The sequence below is a fragment of the Ochotona curzoniae genome, unplaced genomic scaffold (assembly GCF_017591425.1).
Source record: "Ochotona curzoniae isolate NIBS_2020 unplaced genomic scaffold, NIBS_Ocur_1.0 contig_2321, whole genome shotgun sequence".
NCBI classification, from domain to species: Eukaryota; Metazoa; Chordata; class Mammalia; order Lagomorpha; family Ochotonidae; genus Ochotona; species Ochotona curzoniae.
Genome location: NW_024465421.1, coordinates 15,633,168 through 15,656,067, shown reverse-complemented (window position 1 = coordinate 15,656,067; position 22,900 = coordinate 15,633,168). Strand labels below are relative to the sequence as shown.

Here is a 22,900-nt window from a genome sequence, read left to right as displayed (position 1 = left end):
GATTTATTTATTCATGTTTAAAGAGTTACAGAGGAGAGACAGAGAGAGATCTTCTACTTGCTAGTTTCCTTCCCAGGTGGCTCCCACGGCCAGGGCTGAGCCCGACAACCACAGCCAAGTTTCAGGCCCTGCGTAGTAGCCTAGTGGCTAAAGTCCTGACCTTGCACCTGCTGGGATGCTGTATGGGTGCTGGTTCGTATCCTGGTTGCTCCACTTTCCATCTAGCTTCCTGCTTGTGGTCTGGAAAAACAGTAGAGGATAGCCCAAAGCCTTGGTACCCTGCACTCACGTGGGAGACCTGGAAGAGTCTCCTGGTTCCTAGCTTTGGATCAGCTCGGCTCTGGCTGTTGTGGTCGCATGGGGAGTGAACCAGCAGATAGAAGATCTTCACCTCTGTCTCTCCTTCTCTCTGTAAATCTGAGTTTCCGATAAAAATAAATAAATCTACAAAAATATATTTGCAGTCTTTTTGGTTGCAAAACATAAAACATCCTATCAACACTCCAGAACACTCTGTAACTTAATTTCACCAAGAGCCAGGGCCACCTCCATGGTGACATTCAATGTGTCCCCTCTTCTGCATCAGGGACCCTGAAGGACACTGTACTGTGTACCTGATCTGAGCTGGCCATGACCTTTTCGTCCGTATCTGTCTGGTCCCCAGAGGGAGGGGCCCTGTGATTGCATTTCCCCAGCCTGGAGTTTAGCTCCACAGCCAACCTTCTGTCATTCGTCTGTCTTGTGGGTATTATTTCTTCTAAGAATCTAATTAGGATCTTTTCAAAGAGTTCAGCCTGGGAGCAAGGGAATTAGATATGACTCAGAGAGTGTGCTGCCCAAAGCCGAGAGAAAAAGCGAGCTGAACACCCACTGATGTATTCAGGGATTTATTCCTGACAAGGGGCCTTTTTGGTGCCAGCTTCTGCTGCGAGCTGAGACAAGTGGATAGAAATGAAAGCCCTTTCTGACTCCCCACCGAACCCTCCTCCCTGAGGAATTTAGCACACACCACAGAGCAGTGCCACTTTCAGGGAAGCAAGGAAATGCATGGCACACGAGGCCATGTGCCCACCAAGTCCTCATCTTTCTTCTGAGTTTGGGGTGCTGGTTTGGGGGAGGGTAGAAGACTGTATTTCACAGCTGCCCAGAGGCTGGGAGAGGCTGTATAACCAGTTCTAATCAATGGGCTAGAGCTGTAGTGGCCCTTTTGCTTAGAGAGGGTACCATCTTGAGCCAGCTTTTCCCTGCTTTCGGGACTAAGAATGCGGAGGCTGCGGTGTTTGATATCTCAGACCGAGTGGCCACATGGAGCAGAAACGTCACTGTCACTCAGCCACCTTCATCTAGATTGCACGCGAGTGGGAAACTCACCCTTGTTCTCCACCGCTGCAGAGACTCGACGATCATCCAGTGTAACAGCCTCGCCCGACTAACATGAAATCAGCTTGAGCCTCTAATCTGAATGGCCCAAATGGTCTCTGGCGACATGAAGAGTGCCCACCGCCCTGCAGGGATGGGGTGGGTGGCAGGCTGAGAGCTCCAGGGGCAAGGCAACATCGAGACGGCAGGAATTACCCAGCTTCTGTGAAGCACTCCTGGGGCATTGAACTGAAATTGCTTCTTTTTTAAAAAGAGGTTTATGTATTTTATTCATTTATTTGAAAGAGCAACAGAAAGATGAGAGAGAGAGAGGAGGAGATGAAGAAGAAGAAAGAGACGAAGAGAATGTAATCACTGCCTCACTCCCCAGATGTCCACAACATCCAGGCCTGGACCAAGAAACCAGGAGCCAAGAACTGTGTCTGAGTCTCCCACGTGAGTGGCAAGGACTCCAGCCCTTGAGCCGTCACCTGCTGCTTCCAAGGTCCATGAGCTGAATCAGCGACATAGCGGCCAGAATTTGAACCAGCTCTCTGATATGGCTTCTGGGGGGTTGCAAATGGCAGCTTCACCCACTGCACCATGATGCCCATGCGAGCATGAATTTTAGGAGCCAGTGTTGTTCCTAGATTGGAGTGTGTGTGTGGGGGTGGGGGGAGAAGACAAGCTATGCCCAGGCTCAACTTGGCAGCTTGTTTTTTAGACCTTCCCTTCCTGCTCCACCCGACGCCCACAGCCCCCCAGGGAGCCCCACACAAAGAACAGCAGCTTGGCTGGAATCAAAACACTTCTCTATTAATAGCTGAACTTTAGCCTGAAAATCACCAAGATCAAAACTCCTCTTTAAAAGTTAAATCAGAGCACGTAGTGTAAATGCCAGACTAAAGCACACTACTCAACCCAGGTCAGCAGTATGGGATGTGCAAGAGCTGGGGGTCCTTAGATCAGGCCAAGGAGGTAGGGGTTGAGCAGAACGGCAGCTTCTGCTGCACAGTGACCCCTCCTGCCCATGACACTGGGCCCACAGCATGTCTAGAGTGCTGAGGGAACTGCTGAGCCCCTTCGCCAAGGAGAGACACTACTAGGTGGCAGGGCAGAGAGTGGCCAGGCATGCCATCTGGGGAGTCCTCCTTGCCCATAAAAACGAATACACGAATGACCACTCAGGCACCAGTGGTGATCAACCAAGTTCTATACTCTGATGTGGATCTATTCCTGCCTGGCCCAAATTCAGAATAAATATGCCAAGAAGTAGGGGAGGGCCCAGTGCGATAGCCCACTGCCTAAATCCTTGTCTTGCATGTGCCAGGATCCCATATGGGCACCAGTTTGTAGCCTGGCTGTTCCACTTTCCATCCAACTCCCTGCTTGTGGCCTGGAAAAGCAGCAGAGGATGGCCCAAAGCCTTGGAGAAACCAAGAAAATCTCCTGGCTTCAGATCGGCTCAGCTCCACTTGGGGAATGAACCAGCAGATGGAAGATCTTTCTCTCTGTCTTTCCTTCTCTCTGTATTTCTGCCTTTCCAATAAAAACAAGTAAATTGAAGAAGAAGAAGAGGAAGAGGAGGAGGACAAGGGGAAATAAGTCATTTGTAGATAACTTTGGTCAATTCAGGGATAACGCTATGTTCACATTACAGATTAAGAACCCAATATTAAGAGCTAAAGTGATTTTCCTAAAGTCACAGATAATTAGCGGTCAAATCACATTTGAGCTGATTCCGGAGCTTGAGCTTTTAGCTATAATGGAATATTGACGTGCAAGACGTGAGAACACGCAAGTCCTCAAAGAGGTGAGGACCGCCCTTTGCAAAGCTATGCTAATAGTTTCTAAATCAATTCAGTTGAACGGTACTTGAAATGTGTATACATTTTTCACTTGAAGCAGTGTGAGTCTTTTTTTTTTTTTTTAAGATATAGCACTGTATGATCATTTATTCTGGACAATTAAAGCATAAAGAGCATCAGGTTGTGCAACGGTACTTTAAAAAAACTCCTGGAGAATGGTGTATTATGAAAAATGTATTGGGGTTGGCCCGGTGGTATAGCAGTTAAAGCCATTGCCTGCAATGCCAGCGTCGTGTATGGGTGCTGGTTTGAGTCCTAGCTGTTCCACTTCCGATCTGGCTCCCTGCTAATGGCCTGGGAAATACAGAGGAGCATGCTCCAGTACTTGGGTCCTTGTTACCCATGCGGGAGACACAGAAGCGCTCCAGGCTCCTGGCTTCAGCCCAGCCTAACCCTGGCCATCGCGTCTAAGTAGGGGCAAACCAGACGCAGAAGATCTCTCTCGCTTTATCTCTCTTTGTAACCCTGACGTTCAAATAGATAAGTAACTGTTCAAAGCAAAACCTCTTCATGGTGCCCAAACTTCTCTGCACCAAAATAAATGTATCTTTCAATTCCATTTTTTCCACAGTTTAAAGTGCCCTGGGATAATTCTAAGAGCCTCTGTGTCTATAGTAGCCTGTGTGTATAGCGCCCCCTAGAGTTGTACAGGACACAAGCAGCTCTGCCACGGATCCCTAACAACACCAAGTTGAAGCTGCATGCACCTCAGTTCTCTCAGGCGCAAATAGAGCTAATGGTCTTCAGATGAGTCGGGGGTCCCTGTGAAAACTTACTTTGCTTTATAAGGTGCAGGAAAGGCGATGGTTCTGAAATATTCCCCCTTAATATTTATAGTCTTGGGCCAGGCGCGATAGCCTAGTGGCTAACATCCTTGCCTTGAATGCACCAGGATCTCTAACACTGGTTCATATCCTGGCTGCTCCACTTCCCTTCCAGCTTCCTCCTTATGGCCTGGGAAAGCAGTGGGGGATGTCCCAAAGTCTTGGGATCCTGCACCCGCGTGGGAGACCTGGAAGAAGCTCCTGGCTCCTGGCTTCTGATCGGCTCAGCTCTGGCCATTGTGGCCATTTGAGGAATGAACTAGCAGATGGAAGATCTTTCTCTCTGTCTCTCCTTTTCTCTGTAAAAATCTGTCTTCCTTCCCAATATAAAAATAAATCAATCTTTTTTAAAATGACGTCGGTTTGGCAGCTTTGTTTCTCCCCGCGGCATCATCTAGATCTGGACAGAATTTGACCATTGCCAAAGTCGCGCGGATGCAGCTTGGCTAATCTCTCCTGTGTGCAGTCCGCGGGGCTCCGTGGGGCTGGCCGTGGAAGCAAGAAGCAGCACACGGGGTGAGTTGGCTACCCTCTGTCACATGTGTCATCAGCAGCTTGCTCATCAGCTGTCTCACCTTGGACCACTCCCTGAGTGGCTTTGCCTCTGTTTTTCTCTGGAGAAGTGGGGCCAGGTGCTCTTGTGGCTCTGCAGGCTCATACCCCAGCCTTACAGTGTTGTGACATGACAGGCTCAGATGTGTGTCAAGTTGGAAAACAGGGCCTTGTCCAACAGGAGGGACTCGAGACACAGAGATAGTCACTAGCCAAGCCCCGGTATTCGCAAGTACTCTTGTTTAGAGCGAAGAAGGGTAGGGGGCTGACTTAAGAAGGAAGCTGAGGGGGACAGGGCTTGGGTGCACTGGTTAACACGTGGCTTGGGACGGCTGCATCCCTGGGTCAAGGCCCGGTTCCACCGCTTCGGATCCAGCTTCCTGTTCACATGCATGTTGGGAGGCTGCCAGGGATGGTTCGAGTCCTTGGGTCCTTGTCACTTACAGGGGAGACCTGAACTGAGTTCTAGGCTCTTGGCTTTGGTCTGGCCCAGCCCTAACTGTTGGTGGCACTTGGGGAAGCAAACAAGTTGATGGAAAATCTCTCTGTCTTTCAAATAATAACACAAAGATAGACAGTAATTAATAATACTAATAGATAATAGCAAATAAAGACAAGCAAACTTTAAAAAAATAAAGGGATCTGGATGCAACCACGTAGATGTTTCCCACAAGCACCTGTTAAGCTGTCCTTTATGACCTTGGTTGCCCTGGTCACAGAACATCTTAACCCACGATTATTCTGCGTGAGAGAATAATAGATGCTCCCTGGAATTCCTGTCTTCTCATCAGCTTACTTCTTTTGTGGGAACTGGCTTTCTCTTGTTCCATATGTTTCTGGTGGGGCTGCCAATCATGGCGCGCTGCCTCCAGCCACATGTGGGCATGTGATCCAGGCCGTGCCAATCATACTGCTCCCTCTCCTCCCCCACAGCTTTGATGAATCCAGCGTGAGGTTGGCGGAGGGGCCACCGAAGGTGAGGCTACCTCCAGCCTCTTTTGATTGCATTGAAATGAAAATTGCAGGGCACCCATTGACTAATCACACTGTTCCACTTTGCGCCCTTCCCCTGTGGTCACCAGGCAAGATTTGGCTGTTGCTGTTCTTGCTCCCCTCGGGTATGTGGCATTTGTCAAACGCTCTGATGGACAGCTATCCCTGGAGCTGGTGCACTTGATTCAACGACAAGGTCAGGCGACAAAAAACCCTTTGGAAAGGTCAGAACACCACGGTGCCTTTTATTGCTTCTCTCTGCAGAAATGCAGCCAATTTACTGTGTTAATCACCTCATGTGTAAACTTTATCTGATTTGGCACGCAGGTGCACGCTTTCATTAGTTTGTGCTAGGAACGTGTGTAAGAGGTGGGGAAGCGTAATTCTCAGAGAGAATTCCTCGGTGTTTCCCGAACATGCTCCAGTCCTGGCCAGCCCCCAAGGGGTTTATCCGTTCCTGCACTGGTGGGCACCGGGATGTTCTCTGCCTTGACAGTGACTGCTCATGGGTAAGTCTGAGCACAGCAATGGCTCTTCAGGTGTTGCTAAATCCTTCTTCCCCGTAAAGGAGATGGCTCCTGGAATGGCACCCCAGCCCTGTGAACCTGACTCGAGAACATCAAAGAAACACTTAAAACTCACCACCTCTAAGCAGGCCACATGGCTTTGGGTATCTCAGGCTCTGTATGAATTGCCCCACATTTCCCTTAACACAGGGAGGAACAAGACCCAAGTAAGGCCCATGGCCCCTTCCTGGGGCAGGCTTCTATGGGTGGCTGGAAAAAGCTTTCCTTGTTGGGGTTGTCGCACTGAGAAAATGTAAAGGTCGCACCCGCTAGCGGCACGGGTCCACGTGTATGGGGGGAGGCTGTGAGAGGAATTCATTCATTCACTCATTCAGCACTACCATAGCGTATCATCGATGGGCTGTGCACTGTCACAGGCAGCAGGGATAAGCTTGTGGAAGAAGCAGACAGCCTGCCCCACTTCCCTGTTCTTAGAACTTACTACTACTAGTTGGGGAGACAGACCACGAGACATGACACATACAAGATACAGTCTACAGTGCCATGTATCACAGAGACAGATTAAGCAAGGCAGGGAAGTAAGGATTTTCCCAGGATTCAAGAAGCATCTACTGAGTTCCTCCTAAGTGTAAAAGACAGGGGGACACTAGACAATGACAAAAACTGAAGTTGACAGCGAAGCTACGCTGGGCATGGTTTAAAAGGAAAGTGGGAACAGTTTAAAAGGGCTTTGCTGATTGGACACAGGGCACAAGCGAATATACATGTGGTGCATCTCAAAAGAATATTTCTGTTAACGGCAGGCCATGTGTATACAAGGGTGGTGTTGTAAGATTCTACCACCTGCCAACGTCGCCACAGACACTGTAGTCTGTGTAAATTACACCTTGATACTCTGTACAACGGAAGCAGCCAACACCGTGTTTCTTAGGGTGCAACCCTGCGTGAAGCGACATGTGGCTGTGTCTACACACATTGGTGAGGACTTCACGGCTTCTGACTTGAGCAACTTGAAGAGAGAAAGTAGTTTGAGAGGCAGGCTTAGCGGATATAGGAGGGCAGGCTGGGCATTTAGTTTCAGAATGCAAAATTTGTTAATGCTCCTTGCACAGGGCCAGGAAGACGTGACTGTTGTCGGCCCTGCAGGCTGTGCAATTGGTCTCACCCACACAATGCTGCCAGTACCTCATGAAGGCATCCATAGAAAACGCGTGTTCCCAAACAAGCGGATTTACTGAAACAGATGGGCCACCAATTTGGCCGACGGTAGCAAATCCCCTCCTGAAATGGCAGAAAAATGAAACTGCCTCCCACACAGGGTGTCCTGGCCTGGCAGTGGGGGTGCAGGGTAGATTTCTGTGGGTAAACTAAAGAGAAAACAGGGCAGGGGGAGAGAGAGCGAGCAGTAGGGTTTGAGGGCCTGAATCCAGCCCTGAGTTGCAGGCACAGCAGTTCCTGCTGTAGACTCAACCAGGGCAGCCAGGTGAGCAACCATGACTCCCCTTTGCATTTCCTGCTACATGGAAGTCTCTAGAAGGCAGACAGATGGTCAAGGGAGAGAGAGGGCCAGAGAACTTGTCATGCATGTCTGATGCATCCCGCCAAGCATCACAGGCTCTGGTAACCACCACAGTGGAGCTGATGACTGGGGGAAGAGAAAGGACTCAGCAGTGTGCCACCCAGCAGACATGATGCCAGGAGCTTCCAATTCCAACCAGCTGGCATACGCATGCCCACTCACTGACGGAGAGACCCTGGCTCACCAGGCTGGCCAGGCTGGCCGGTGGCTAAGCCCCTGTTGGGGCCAGGTCTCTGGGACTCACACTTCTGCTGAACCACACCTGATGCAGACAGGGTCTCTCCATCATCTGGTCCTTCCCTTATTTCTCATGGGAGGTGAGCTGATCTCTCAGGTGTGTGCACCTGTTCTAAGTCCCTGACAAGCAGCCATTGCAGCGTCACCTGGGACTTGTTGGAAATGCAGAGTAGTCTACGGCCATACCACCCTGAACGCGCCTGATCTCAGAAATGCAGAGCGGCAGATTCTTCTAACCTGGAAGTTTGCACAGAACAAGCTCTCCAGGTGAGGAAGACACCATCAAGGGGGATCATTCCACTTCAGTCAGCCTCGGAAAGATCTGGAAGCTTGGCTGAGGGACACCTGGGGTCTGAGTTCGCCGTGTGAGATGGGTCCTCAGTTTGTTTTTCTGGCGCAGTCAGCCAGGACCTGTGTTCTGAAAGACACTGGACTCCAGTGCCCCAGCTGCCAGGGATCAGGGGCTGAGGAAGACAAAATTTCTTTCTTTCTTTCTAGAAGTGGTTCACAACACCAGGTGCTCCTTTCCACCTCCAGGAAACACGGGGCCTCTCCCCTCGTAAATCCTGGGAAGGCAGGTTTCACGATGCTGTTGTCACTTGAAAGCACGCCAGAGCTGTCGTGTTTATTCCTACCCCAGTGCCCTTCAACTACTGCGGCTCAGTCTGATCTCCAGGCCTCCTGGCTGCGGCCAAGAGAGGGAACAGGTGGCCACTAGCTTTCTGCTAATAACCCCTCATATGTTTGCAGCCCGTTATTAAATCGCCCTCAGATTTTCCTTCTTGGAGACTAAATAATTAGCTACCCTTTTCTGAATCATGGGGTGGAAAGGATTTGGCTGACTGTAGCTACCAACCTCAGCTGGGAGCAGATGGAGTGGAAATGCTTGAACCAGTGTGGGGGCCTCAGGGAGCATGGGGGGTAGGGACTCAGGTCGGGGTTGGGGGAAGCTTTTAAAAGCCCAGCCTGTCTGACTCCTTCAGTTAAGCAAGCCCCTCGGGTGCAATGCCAGCAGATGGCAGGCAGCTTGAAGAGAAGTCAGGTAGCATGCAGGGACCAGCTGGAGGTCAAGCTGCGCCTACCCCCACCTCACGCAGCCTCCACCCCGACGCCTTATAGCTGATGGAGCGTTGTTCACGGGGTGGTCCAGCTTGGGGGTGCACATCCTCCTGGGTAGGAAGCACATGAATGGTCCCCAGGAGGTGTCCTAGCATGCTAAGGTCCAGGCCACCTGCATCAGCATCTTCCAGGACACTGGATAGGAACGGAGACCCCCAAACCCTGCTTGTATCCCTTTTAACCCAAGTCTGTTTCTCGGTCTCAGCCATGAACTACAACGGGAAAGGATTCAGGGTAAACAGGGCACCTGGTACACTTACTGGTAATAATAGCAATCTGTTTGTGTGATGTGTATATATCAATATATCTATAGAAGACTTGATTATTTACTTGAAAGGCAGAATGACAGAGAGGAAGAGTCGGAGACATCTCCCAGGTACTGGCTTACTGCCTCAGTGGCTGCAACGGCCAGTTCTGGGGCAGCTGAAGCTGGGAGCCATGCCAGTTGGAGCTCCCCCGTGGGTGTCAGGGGCCCGCACCCTGGGGCTTTGTCTTGCTGCTTTCTCAGCTGCATTAACAGGAGGCTGAATCAGAAGTGGAGTAGCTGAAATGCGAACCAGCACTATGCTGTGGGATGCTGGTGGTCTAACCTGTTATGTCACAATACTGCCCTCTGTATATATATAAAGTGGGGCATGTGGTTGGCCTTGCTTCAGACGCCTGCATCCTTTTATCAGACAGCGTGGCATGGATTCCCGGCTCTGGCTCTGAATTCCAGCCTGCTGCTAAGGCGGACACGGGAGACAGCAGGAGACGGTTCCAGGAGATGGGTCTCTGCCACCCATGTGGGAGACTTGGATTGAATCCCTGGCTCTTTAGTTTGACCCGACCCTGGCCCTTGCAGGTATTTAACAATAGGAACTCAGCTTTTGTCTTGTGCCTCTCTGTCTCTTGAGTAAAATTTTAAAAGTAGTAATAGCACTTGTCATGCACCTGTTTGGCATCAGGCATGATGTTGTGGTTGTGTTGAAGCCCCGTCATTCCAGAACAGTGACTGTCAGACTCCCATTCACTGAGGAGGAAATGGGGACCATGTTGCTGAGATTTGGTTGTGGTTCCAAACAGTCCCTGAGGGGTGAAGTGTTGCAAGCACAGTCCCCACAGCAGAGATGTTGGCAGGTGGTGGAACCTTTAAGAGGACTAGCAGGAGGTCCTTCTAACCCCTTGCCTCACTCTGGCTTCTTGACTTGCCCTGCGGTCCCTCCCTCTTTCCTGCAGCCCCTCTGTTGTGATGCCATCTGTCAGGAGGGCCTTGCCAGAATCCACCCAGGGCAGGCGCTGCACCCTTGAGCCTCCAGAACTAGAAACCCCATAAACCTCTTTTCTTGACAAAGTACCCGGCCTTGGGTATTTCACTATAGTATCAGAAGACAGACAATGTCACGTCCATTTTGCAGTCTAGAAAAACTGAGGCTTGCAGAAGTCAAGTAAGGTTATCCCATCCAGGTTGCATAGTTATGATGCGGGCAGGGTAGGGCTGCAAGGCTAGCTGTGCCCCTGACAAGGGTCCTACTCCCACACGGGGTGACTTGGTCATGTCATCCCTGATTTTTAGACTCGGTCATTACTGGTGGCTACCCTTCTGAGTTCACATGAGCTGTTTAATTAGCCCAGAGACTTCTTACTTTCCTTGGCATTCAGAACCACTGCCCACGGTTCCAGGGATAGCTGATGGGCTCTGAGTAGCATCTTCAGGAAGCTGTATAATTAAAGCTGACTTGGGAGACAAGTGCCAGTAGCCAGAAAAGCAGAAATAGAAAGTCACCTGCCCACAACCCGTGTTGTCCCTGTGGTGGCGGGCAGCCACTTGTGCATCATGGCACTGTTTAATTATAATTGGTGATCTGAGAGCCGGGATTTGGACCACCCCCTACCTACCCTGTTAAAGAAGGACACTGTTATTACATGCACGCATCTTCCACCCGGGACTGGGCATTCCGGAGAGGGAAGAGAAAGGGCCCATTGTTTTTAGAAGCTGGAGATGGACGATGATAGAGCAGGTGGTTGAAGCCTCGTGCCCTGACTCTGAATGTCCATGTGAGCAAAGCTGACTCCCAGAACCGTCTCATCCGCCTGGTGGCAGAGCCGGGTGCGTGACCCACCACATCTGTCGTGGGCCTGCTCTTGTCTCCCAGCCCCCTTTTCCTCAGAGCCCCAGTGCCCCCCGCCTTCCCCATGACCCGATGGCATCATAGCTCACATGTCTGCCTATCTCTGGTTGCTTGGTCCTGGCAGACCAGAACAGAGTGCTGGGTCCCCTGGACATGGCAGGCTTGTGTGTGTGTGACCTTAACAGGACCCACAGTTTTCTGTAAGATTTAATATTGTTTATATAAAATATATACAAATACATCAAGTTTCTCTGACCCTCATGCTAGGTACCCCCAAAGGCTCCTGGGTCTCTCTGTCACTGCCTGGGTCACATGTGACACCATACATATGCGTGCCTCCTGGATGTGAGGCTTCTGTACCGAGTTCTCTGGAGGCACTGGCTGCTGTGTCCCAACTGGCATAGCAGAGTAGTCGCTGGGTGAGGCCACGCACTGAGACAGACTGGGAGAGGATCCCAGAGCCCAGCGTCCTTGGAACCCGGCCTCCGAGAGACCTTGGACATTGTTCACTGATTTCCCATTCTCTCTTCATCCGACGGTGGTACGACTGAGACGCTTTTAAATATGTGCTTATTGATTTGAAAGGCACAGACACAGAGACAGATGAATCTCCTATCTGCCAGCTCACTCCCCACATGCCCCGTACCAGACAAGGCGAGGCAAGGCTGAAGTCAGGAACCCAAAACTCACTCAGGAGGCAGGGACCCACTACTTGAAACATTACCTGCTGCTTCCCAGGGTGTGTAGGGTGTGTGGGGTGTGAAGTGGGACGCAGGCATCCTCCTTGGTGTCTGCCGTGACAAGCTGGGCTCTTACGGGTGGGCAGGTCTGTCCTTTCATCTTGGCTCTGTCCCTCTCCGCCTGTGTGTATTGAGTGAACCCATTTGTCTCTGAACTTCTGCTACCACATCTGTCCAACTGGGGCGGGGGGAGGGGAGGACCGGTAAACAGGAGGGAAAGTGCAGGGCTCAGCCCGCAGTCAGAGCCACCTGACTGTAGAGTGGGAATGGTCACGGTGGCTGTCAATTCCACCCAGGGACTCCACTCAGCAAACACTTCTCAGGCACTCGGGTGGTAGGTGCTTCACACGCAATTAGAACATTTGATAATTGTTCTTCCCATCGAAGATAACCTCCCTCGGAGAAAGGCTGCTTTGACTTCCTCAGACAATTTCAGGTCTTATCAAGATGCCAAGCCCTCAGGGTTTACCCACCTTCCACCAGGATCAGGAATTACGCAGCAGCCTGGGAAGGGCTAAAGTTTAGCTGTCTGGCTTGGGACCCTGACCACTTTGGGGCCGTGTACACCTGGTCTGTTTCACTCCACTAGCTTATGTTTCACTTATCTCTTTAAAGAAAGGGAGAAAGATCCTATCTCATGCTGCTAGTAAATTTAAGTACTGAATGTATGCAAAGGACTGGAAAGAAAAAGGAGAGTAATGACTAGGGCACTCCATAAAGCTCATGGACAGGGGCCTGATACATTAGCCTAGTGGCTAAAGTCCTCACCCTGCACACACTGGATCCCATATGGGCGCTGGTTCTGATCTCAGCTTTTCTGTTTCCCATCCAGCTCCCTGCTTATAGCATGGGAAAGCAGTTGAGGATGGCTCAAAGCTTTGGGACTCTGTACCCGCGTGGGAAACCTGGTAGAAGCCCCTGGCTTCGGATTGGTGCAGTTGTAGCCGTTGTGGCCACTTGGGGAGTGAATGATCGAAAGGAAGATCTTCCTGTCTCTCCTCCTCTCTGTATATCTGACTTTGCAATAAAAAAAAAAATACATCTTTAGAAAAAATGCTCATGGACAATGGAACAAAACGTGGTTTTTTCATGATGTGTATTTTCACAAATGCCATTTTCCAGAAACTTTTGCAAAAAGATACTCCCCAAGGAGTACCCATCCCACGAGATCTCCTCTGGAAAACCCACTTGCCACCCCTTCTCATCAGGGCCTGGGCAAGAATGCATTGTCTCTCTGCAGTGCCAGCTGGGGATGGTGGCATCACACCCTCTCCTGAGGCAGTGAGAACTTAAAAGCTTCAGACACCTCTCCATGGCACCTGCTTCTCTCTGGCAGATACGCCATGCCCAGGACAGTCCATGGTCTATGAGGGTGGAATGAAATAAAAGTGGTCAGGACGAGCTGGGCATGTAACTGCTGCCTTAGAAAAGCTTTCCTCGCTGGGTGCTACGAATTACACACATCTGTCCCATGGTTACACACCATCTATTTGCCTACAGCTATGACACCTCACATACACCCCATCAAACAGTCCAGGGCATAAGCATATAAGCAGGGCCGAGCTTTTTTTTTTTCCTGATGAAAAGACAAGACAGGTTCTGGGAGGTTAAAAATGTAAAACTCCGATAAGCTGGTGACCAGCGGGGCGTTTGCAAAACAACCAGCGGAGGGCAATGTTCTCCCTCAAATCCCTCCGTGGCGAGCCAGTCCCAGCTCTTCGGCCTTGGGCAGGCAAGCCTTGTTCGTGGGAGGTCCCTGAGGATGCCTTTGGGTGCTGCTGGGCGTTTCCAGCCACGCGGGCAGTAGGGAGGGTGCGTGCTGGACACGCCCCAGGCCACAGGACTGCTGGTGGGCAGTACGAGCTGCCTGCGGGTAGAATTGCGCACGAGGTACAGCTAAGACGCTGGGTGGCGCTGCCGGGCCGCCCCGCGCAGGACCTGTTGCGTCCTGGGCGCAACTCCGGCAGGTGCAGGGGTGACACGCGCTCCGGCTCTGGGAGCGCTACCCCTGCAGCCCTGGCCGCAGAGCCCCTCTCTTGGGGCGCCCTATGCCCGCCTTAATTTGGGACTCGAGTTCTCAGTTTCAGCGCGGTTGTCCGCAACCCTTCTAGGCCCGACGGGTGGGGCAAGACTAAAGTTTTCCCAAACCCGGTTTGGGGAGAGGGCTGGATTGCCAGGGGGACCCTCCCAGCCCCAGGCTCCAGGACGGGTGACTGTACTTCCCCGCCGGCTTTGCATCCCTGCTTTACTACTCCCCTGTGCTCTGCTTTCTGGAGGCGCTAGTCCCCGCGCCCGGCCAGATGGGCTGACCCGTGCACCGTCCCCTCCCACCCCGGTCCCCAGCCCCGTTCCCTCCCCCGCCTCCCGCGCGCCAGGGCCCCTGCATCTCCGGCCCAGCCTGCGCCGGGGTCTCTGCAGTCCCCGCGGCCGCCCGGGGCTCACCGTTCACGCGCCCCCTCCTCTTCCCAGCCTCGTGAACACCCCGGGGCGGGGTTGTGGGGAGCCCGGGCCGGTGAGGGAGGCCACGGCGGGCACCCTGGGCGCTTTACATCTCGGAGCTGGGGAGGCAGCCCCGACTCCGGGAGCCGGAACGCAGGGAAAGGCAAGGACGGGGCGGCCGGCAGAGGGGCGGGCGCCGCTCATCAGCCACTCCAGTCACGTCTGGGGCCACCCGGCTGGCTCTTAATTCCTTTCCCCCCCTTTGCCTTCTTCCCCCTCCCACGTTGGCGAGGGCAAAGTGGCTGTGGCGGCGCCATGCCCGGGCTGGAGTGAGTGCGCGAGGGCGAAAATGGCGTACATCCAGGTAGGGCTGAGGCTGGGGGGCCAGGTCCGGGCTGTGGGCGGGGGATTTTGAGGGGGGAGTGTGGAGTGCCGCGCCCCCTCCGGCTGCTTGTGCGCGTGAGGGAGGGCACCCGACAGGGATTCCACAAACTTGCCAGGAGAAACCGAGTGTCGGGCGCAGGCAACCTGTGCAGCTGCGGCGGTGCGCCCCGGGAGGAAAAGCTGGGGACCCCCCCTTCACCCTCGGACCCCGGGCTAGTGGGCCCTAGGCGCATTGGGCGCCCTTGCCTCCTGGGGAAAGACTGGGGGTGGGGAGGACTTTTCTCCCCCACTCTGCCCCCTCCCCCCTGGCACCCCTCCCCCCTGGCACCCCTCCCCAGGGGAGGGGCCGCAGGGAGGGCGGCCCGGGGCGCGCCAGCTGCCGTTGCCTTGGTGACGGCTCCGGCTAATTGGCCGGCGCGGAGCGAGCTTGAGGCAGCTGTTCCGGCCAGGAGGGACAAGGACGTTGTCTCTCCCTGGCCTTGGGTGCTGAGGGCGGGGGTTGCGGGGGGAACCCATGGAGGCTGGAGGCGCCCTGGGTGAGGCAGAGGGCAAGCCGGCGGCCACTTCAGCCCATTGCCTCGGGGCATCTGGATGCTACTGGCCCTGTCACCTTGAGGAAACTGCCCCAGAATCCTGGAGTTAAAATCGTTTGGAGCAGCTGGTTATTTGGGGGAAGGGGGAGAGGTGGTTGCTGTATGCGGAGGGAAGTGGCGGCAGGTCAGCGCCAAGGTCACGGGAGCCGCTGGTGTCTGGGGCTGACTCCTTCCAGCCGGACAGGGAAGGCCCGCCAGCGCCCACGTCCAGGATTCCTTGGTGGCACCCCACCCTCTTTGTACCCTGGGCCTAGCACATTCCCTGCTTTTATTTTGTGGGTTGGCCGCCTGTGGACCTGGGTCTTTGTCACCTGATGGAGCCTGCAGTTCCTCCCTTGGCTTGAGTTCCACGGAGTGAAGGTCACCCTGGGCTGACCACGCACTGTGGGCTACGTGTTGTTGAGAGGCCTTTCAGCAGTCACTCAACACACAGGCAGGTGCCTCTTACCTGGCGCCCTGCTGAAGGCAGTGGAGTAGAAGGGCAGCATGAGCAGGGCATCGGGAGTTCTGAGTGACCACCTGCAACACAGAGAACTTGAACTTACTTGTCCAAGGGTGTGCGGCCAATGGGATCTCCAAGGCAGATACCTGAGGTCTCCTAGAAGTTCTGTCAAGTTCTACACAGTGAATACCCCTTTCTCCCAAGCCCATGTGGCCTCTGTCCCAACGAGTCCCTTCTAACTTTAAACAAGAAAGCGACCATGAAGGGCCAGTCAATGAAAGGATAGCTGCTGGTGCCTTATTTGTAGAGAACCATTTGAATGTTTAAAAATCAATCTCTCTTTTTGCACCAACCAACCAAGAATCTCTTTCTTTCATTCAACTACCAAAAAAAAAAAAATGTGCCAGTCATTCTTAGTTTGAGGGCTGCACGTACGGCGTACGAGATAGGCTGAGTTGTTTGTCCCGCTTGCTCTCTGGTTCACGTGAGTTCTGCTCAGCTGGTGTCAAACACGGGAACCCATGGGACCCAGGGGGAGGCAGGGCTTGGGGAACCCCAGGGCTTTGGTGTCTGTCCTCTTTTCCGTCCATATCCTCTGGGGTCTCTTTGTTCCCCAACACTTACCTTAAACCTGGGTATTTGGAAAGCTGGTAGGTAGTTGCTCGTGGGTGCTTGTGGTGGCGTTATCCATGTTCTTTGTGGCTTGGTCACGTTCGCACCCAGGACACACCTCCCCGAGCCAAGCTAGTGGGTACTGGTGGCAGTGGGCGTGCTCTTGCAGAGCCAAGCACATTCTTGTGGACGTGTCTGGGAGGGCTTAGCTTTGCGTTGCTTTGTGTGCAACTCTGCCTGCTAGGACGACACTGTGTGCCTGGCAGGTCCCCCCTTGTTCTCTTGGGGGCACAGGGAGGGCGTGTTTGGTCTTGTGTTGTTGGCTTCCAGCCTGATAGCACCTGTTTGGGTAGGGAGCCAATCTTCCCATAAAAAGTAACCGAGACTCTGAGAGGCTGCTGACTTGTCTCGGTCACGTCGATGACGGCTGGGATGGCTTCTCTGCGCTCAGGACTGCTACTTGTCTTGTACCTCGTTCAGGTCTTGTTTTGTGCATGGCTGGAGTTTTGCTTTTGCACAGAGTTGATGATCAGTGCCGTCAACGATTTGAAAGTTTTCATGTGCATCACCCTGTACCATATTGACATAATCATTTTCTAGAAGCAGATAATGAGGGGGGGTGCACTGTGGCATGGCACGTTAAACTTCCCTCTGCAGTGCTGACATCCCATGTGGGCACTGGTTCAAGTTCTGGCTGCTCCACTTCAGATTCAGCTCCCTGCTGATGCACCTGGGAAAGCAGCAGAGGATGGCCCAAGTACTTGGGCCTCTGTCACCCATGTGAGAGACCTAGAAGCTCCTGGCTTTGACCTGACCGAGACCCAGCAGTTGCAGCCAACTGGGGAGCAAACCAGCTGAAGGAAGATCTCTCTCTCTCTGTGTCACTCCTTCTCTCTCGCTAATTCTGCCTTTCAGATCAATAAATCAATCTTTCAAAAATCCTATTAAAAAGAAACTTTGTTGTATTACCATAATAGGAAACCAGGGTCACATGAGAGAAGCAGAAGGCAGCTGGAAAAATAAACACATTATTAAATTCTAGCTGGATGTGGTTTTCTCCCAGGCTCCGAGCTGGGGTCTGCTTTCTTTGTTTCAAAGGCTGGAAGCAAGGTTAGGAATCAGCGAGTGTTCAGAAAGACCTTAACACGCAAGGGGACCCAGTTAAAGCTTTCTCCCTCTTGAAAGAGAACTGAAACAGCCAGAAATTTTGTCTCTCCTGGTTCCAAGCTCTGAGTTTTAGTGGCACCTGACCAGGTGCTATCCTGGGACACTCAGTGAGGAGGATGAGAGGGGACCAGTGCCTCGGGGACCTATGAGAAGGAGATGGGGAAGGGGGGTGGGGCCAGGAGGAGAGGGGAGGTCCTCCCTTCCTCACTCAAGTTCTAGATCCTGGCTTTCTTTCTGCTTTCCCCCACCTGTGGGTGGACTTGTGAAACTCCCCATCGGCAGTCACCATTGGAGCACAGGCAGGCAGTGGGAAAGTAGGGTTTCTGGGACTGTGGGGGATCCAGGGGACGTGGGGTCCCCGAGCCTGTGTGTGATGCTGCGTCCCCCAGGGTCCTGTCGGACTGGCCCCAGGGCTATTTCCATCTAGGAAGGTTTGCTTTCCTCAAGTGTGACTGCATCGGCTAGCATGACTGTCTGTCTCCCCCACTCTGATTCACTACAGCATACGGTGCAAATTGCATCGAGATGCTCAAGTTTACTCGGTGCTGGTTAGCCGGGGAGCTACCAGCAGCCCTGGAAATAGCAACACCTTGTTAGCAAGTCAGCTCCCTTCCCAGGATGGTAAGTGGAAAAGATGCAGGGTGCTTTTTTTTTTTTCCTTCCTGTTGTGAGTTGCTGGAATATTGCTAAACTGGTCTTGTTTCTCTCTTTTTGTAATCCCTTCGCCCCGGAACGTCCCTTGGCCTCGTCGTGCATCTGTAAAAGGGCAGTTGGAACCATTAAACGAGGTGGGTTCCTTGAGAAGGCTGTTCCGGTCGGGTTTTTAATTAAGCCATGTTGGTCTCTGATCTGGTGGTGGTGGTGGTGGGCGGTGGTCTTCCATGGGAGCTGTGAAGCTGTGGAGCTAGATACTGGGGTCCCCTTGTTTCTACTGAATGGAGGCGCCCCCTCCCCTGGAAAGGATACCTGTTGACAACTTGGGGTATCCTCACCACTCCTACTTGTCTGATTGTCTCTGCCTTTATGTCAGGGAGATTACCTTTTTAAAAACTGTTTTCTTTGCTTTCAAGAAGATAAAGTTAATATTCATTGTGCTTGGAGAACATATTGTCTAGCCCTCCTGTTGTTGTCTAAACCACCCACGTGGCTAGAGAGAGGCTCGCATAAACTGTAAATTACCTGCAAATATTTTTGCTGGCTATGAAGGACTCCTGCAACTTGGTGTTTGCCATCTTGGTGCCTGCAGTGGCTAAACAGAAATGAAAAACATTTTATTCTGAGTGTTCGGCCGTGGAGGCACAACTCCTGCATGTCTCTCCCTCTCTCTCTTTTAAATTCTCTCCGCTCAGACTGCTTTGTAATTGGGGCTGTTGTCTTCTGCCCGGTCCCCTCCACCCCCCACCCCGCCCCGCCATGGCCTCAGGGTTTTCTTTCCAGAATCTCCAGTCTGCTGCTGTGCAGGTGGACTTGCCGGCACTGCTGCCAGAAGTGCTACGAGTCCAGCTGCTGCCAGTCGAACGAGGATGAAGTGGAGATTCTGGGACCTTTTCCTGCACAGACCCCGCCCTGGCTGTAAGTCAAACCAGCTCACCAGCCAGCTCCACGCCTCTCGGGGCTGTGTGCTTCCTGAATCCGGGGATCACTAGTGGTGGTAGTGGGGCCCACGGCAGGATTGAGGGGAGAGGTGGGGCAGGGATGAAGGCCAGGAAGATGCTGTAGGCACCTTTGCTACGGACGGAGCTGTGTTCTGTGGTCCTTGTTTCGCCTGGCAAGCCGGTGAGACCAGCTGGTGGAGTAGCTTTCAGTTCAGTTCGTTTCCTATTGAGCCTTTGGAGACTGTGAGCTGTGCAATGCCTGGCTAGGGGTACCTCTAATCAATGCTCATGTCATTCCAGTTAGAAAAAGAAATCTTTGCCCATCAGTTGTGCAAGGGATGTCCTAACACCCAGCCCGATGCCTGCACCTGTTCTAGATGCTCAGTCAATATTTGTGCCTGGAGGAGTGGCTGGCGTGAACAAACAAGGGCCGTTTTGCTGGTCTGCACAAGAACTCGATCTCGGCGGGAGCAGGCGCGCTCCCCCACCCCGCAGCTCCATCCTGTCCTCCAATGCTGTTTATGTTCTTCTCTCTGGCATCTTTCATTTTATTTCCAATTTGCTCTCCTCGCGCGCCCGCATACAATATCTCCATCTGCCAGTCGCTCAGATATTTTGGGAACACAGTTTTGAAGCTTCTAAGCCATGTGTCTGGTCCATCTCTCGGTGGCTGGGAAAAGGATGTGGGCAATCCACAGGGCCTGAGCCAGGAAGGGCCTGGAAAAAAAATGTTGGGTCCAATTGCTCTTGATATTGTGAGATTGGCTGGAGCGAGGGAGGGCCCTGGGCCGGCTCAGCGCAATCCTTGGGTTGTGTGGTTCCGGCAGCCTCTGGAGCCAGGGCTTTCCCTTCCAGTTGGAGGGCATACCTCTGTCTTCTCGTCTGCTCTTCGCAGAAGCAAGCTTTGGGTCTGTTCATAGCCAAGAGAATCAGGGTCAGGCTGTGTGAGTGCAAATCCTATTTCTGTCTGCTATCATTGACAAGGACTGTGACCATGAGCACGTTGTTTGATCTCTGGCCCTCACTTTTCCATCTGTAAAATGGGGTGATAGAAAGGATGGTATTTATCTCATAGGGTTGTCATTGAAGGGATCGAATGTATGTGGAAAAAGCATGAAGAATCCTCAAAGTTGATGGTCAAATGTGTATTGTGCCCAAAGTGTCTGTATTTCAAAAAATTTGGACCAAAATTATCTTTCAATTTCATTTTTCATAAATGTAAATGTACATATATATCAAGTGGTACTTGAAAGGCAGAAAGACATGGAGACAAATCTTTTACCTGCCTGTTCATTTCCCTGTCCCGTACCATCCCAAATGCCAACAAAAGCCAGGACTGGGTCAGTCTAAAGCCAGGAGCCTAGAACTCAGTCCTGTTCTCTCGGGTGGGCGGCAGGGACCCCAGTACTGGACCTGTCCCCTGTTGCCTCCTAGGGTGTGCATTTTCAGGAAGCCAGAATCAAGAGTGGAGCCAGAACTTGAACTCAAGCACTCTGCTATGTGAGGTGGGCATTCCAAACGCCCACCTCTTCACAAGAGTTGCAAGTACAGTGGGCCTTAGGCGTGTGCGGAGGACTAAGCTCAGGTTCCCTGTGGATACCCAAGTCTCTTCTATACCACAATGCTGAATCCCGCATCCCCCACGCACTTCCTCCTGCACATAATAAGTCACTTTTCCTTATTACTTAAAAATACTTCCTGCAATGCAGATGCTAGGTAAACAGCCACTTTGCTGTTTTGTCTAGGAAATAATGACAAGGAAAGTCTGTACTGTATGTGCCTGCTTTTCCTTCAAGCATTTTTGCCACGTGGTTGGTTCAGTTCACAGGTGCGAAGGGCCGACTGTGCAGAAGCGTGCTGGGCCATGGTCAGCGATCATGAGCGATGCCGTGCCCTCTGTGAAATGGGTTTAGGGAAAGGATTTCAAGAATTGTCACAAGAACTGACGAGGTGTATGCATAAGGCACTTAGCACGGTCGGAAGAGCTTTGTGCAAAGGCTTTATCTGAGAGTGATAGAGGTTCGCTCGGTGGACGAAGGACCATGGGAGGCCACCCCCTTGATGATTCTCAGCCGAAGCTTGAATTCTGTAGGTGCGTGGGGATTGGGGCTAGTCGGTAATATCAACTCATGAATCAAGAGCTTATCACTGGAGAGGGGGCTGGTGATGGGAGAGATGTGGGTTTGCTTTGTTGCCATGAACAGAGCTAGGTTTCTTGAGCGCATGGCCAGGAAACACGGGTCAGATAGCTGACCATGCACTAGGTTAAGCAGTAGCTTACAATGCCAGCCTCCTGGTGTCAGAGTACCCACTCTGGTCCTGGCTGACCTGCTTCCAGTCCAGCTCCCTTGCTAATGCACTGCGGAGGGCAGCCGATGGCCCAGGTACCAGGTTCCTGCCATGCACCTGGGAGACCAGGATGGAGTTCCTGGTTTCTGGCTTAGCCCTGGTTCAGCCCTGGCTGCTGTGGTTATTTGGGGAGGGAAGCAGTGAATGAAAGAGCTCTCTTTTTTTCCTGTCATTCTACCTTTCAAATACATACATACATACATACATACATCTTTTTAAAGAGAGCTAATTACCGTTTTTCTATACCTCCTTTGGCAGGTTGGCTCAGCCCCTCTGCTGTCTTTAAGATCATGCTGGCAAGCATGCCAGTTCCCTGAGGGCAGGACTTTTTGTGTGTCTTGTTCACTGTGACAAACAGCTGTCAATCAACTGACCAGCCTATGGGCAGAGACTGGATGCTCTAAGTGGTGATGGTGGAATTGCAGTTTCATTGCTGTTTGTTTTGGAGAGCAGAGCAGGTGCCAGTGGTATGCACCAGACCAGCCAGGGTCCTATCTCCTGGGCAGGCTTTAAGTCTTGTCTGGGAAGGAAGGCAAGTTCATTGTGCCTGGCATTGTAGGGTCTGGCATCAGCCTTGCTATGAGAGATGACAAGGATGATGACTTCAGGCATAGTTGGATATAGGGGTTCCAGTGAAATCTTTGCCTCTGCTCTCTCTTTTGTATTGACCTTATTTTTGCTGTTTCCATATGGTAGCACTAAACTCCCATCCCATCAGATTCATCGCAAAACAACCCCAGTGCCTGTGCTGGTAGCATGCTTTATTCATAAGATGAGGCAGTGAGTTGGCTCTGGAGCTTGCTGGCTCCTGTAGTAGACGGTTGGAGTGTTGGAACCCAATAGGGGGGAGAGGGCCCAAGAGGTATGACAACACAGGTGGACAGGCCAGTGAAAAACCCTCAGGGGTGTCTCAGAGCAAATGCTAGCATGAGGCCTGGGATTTTTCTCTGATAGCAGCGGAGACGTGTGCTGGATGCTGAGAAAGCCCAGGTTGGGTACCCGAGGCTGAGTGCTATGGCCGCTTGGCTGCTATTCCCACACCGCAGGCGAGGACCTTGTACTTTGTGCTGGCTGCTAATCTTTTGTGCAATGAAGGGACTCTCAGAAATCCAGGAGCTGGGACCTCCAAGAGGAAGTGGCCTAGAGCTTTCTCAGCAGGACCACAGGACTCCGAGTGGCGTCATTTGCGTGGTGGTCATGTTGAATCCCACCAGCCAGGTTGTGCACTGTACAACCCAAGTAGCTGTGTGTGACCTTTGTGTTTTCTGTGATGATCCAGGTCTCTCCGGGACCCTGGGAAGTTGGTTGCACTCCCTCTTGGCATTTAAGATTAAAAAAAAAGAAAAGAAAAGAAATGGTAAGAGGAAGCTGCCAAGCAGAGGCACATCAAGTGCATCAGAAAGCAAAGTT

At 52.3% G+C, this 22,900-nt stretch overlaps 1 protein-coding gene across 2 annotated transcripts in view; it reads left to right on the top strand.

The window, feature by feature from the left end:
• Window positions 1-14,695: 14,695 nt before the first annotated feature.
• The window catches only part of SYT17 (synaptotagmin 17), a 44,187-nt gene continuing 35,982 nt past the window's right edge, over window positions 14,696-22,900 (top strand). The window contains exons 1-3 of one of the 2 annotated variants that reach the window (XM_040973921.1): window positions 14,696-14,712; window positions 18,317-18,334; window positions 18,970-19,118. In XM_040973921.1, coding sequence (XP_040829855.1) covers window positions 14,698-14,712; window positions 18,317-18,334; window positions 18,970-19,118 — 182 coding nt within the window. In that variant the 5' untranslated portion in view covers window positions 14,696-14,697. Of the gene's footprint in view, window positions 14,713-17,936; window positions 18,168-18,316; window positions 18,335-18,969; window positions 19,119-22,900 lie in introns of those variants that run through there. The other variant, XM_040973922.1, reaches the window with a different exon arrangement.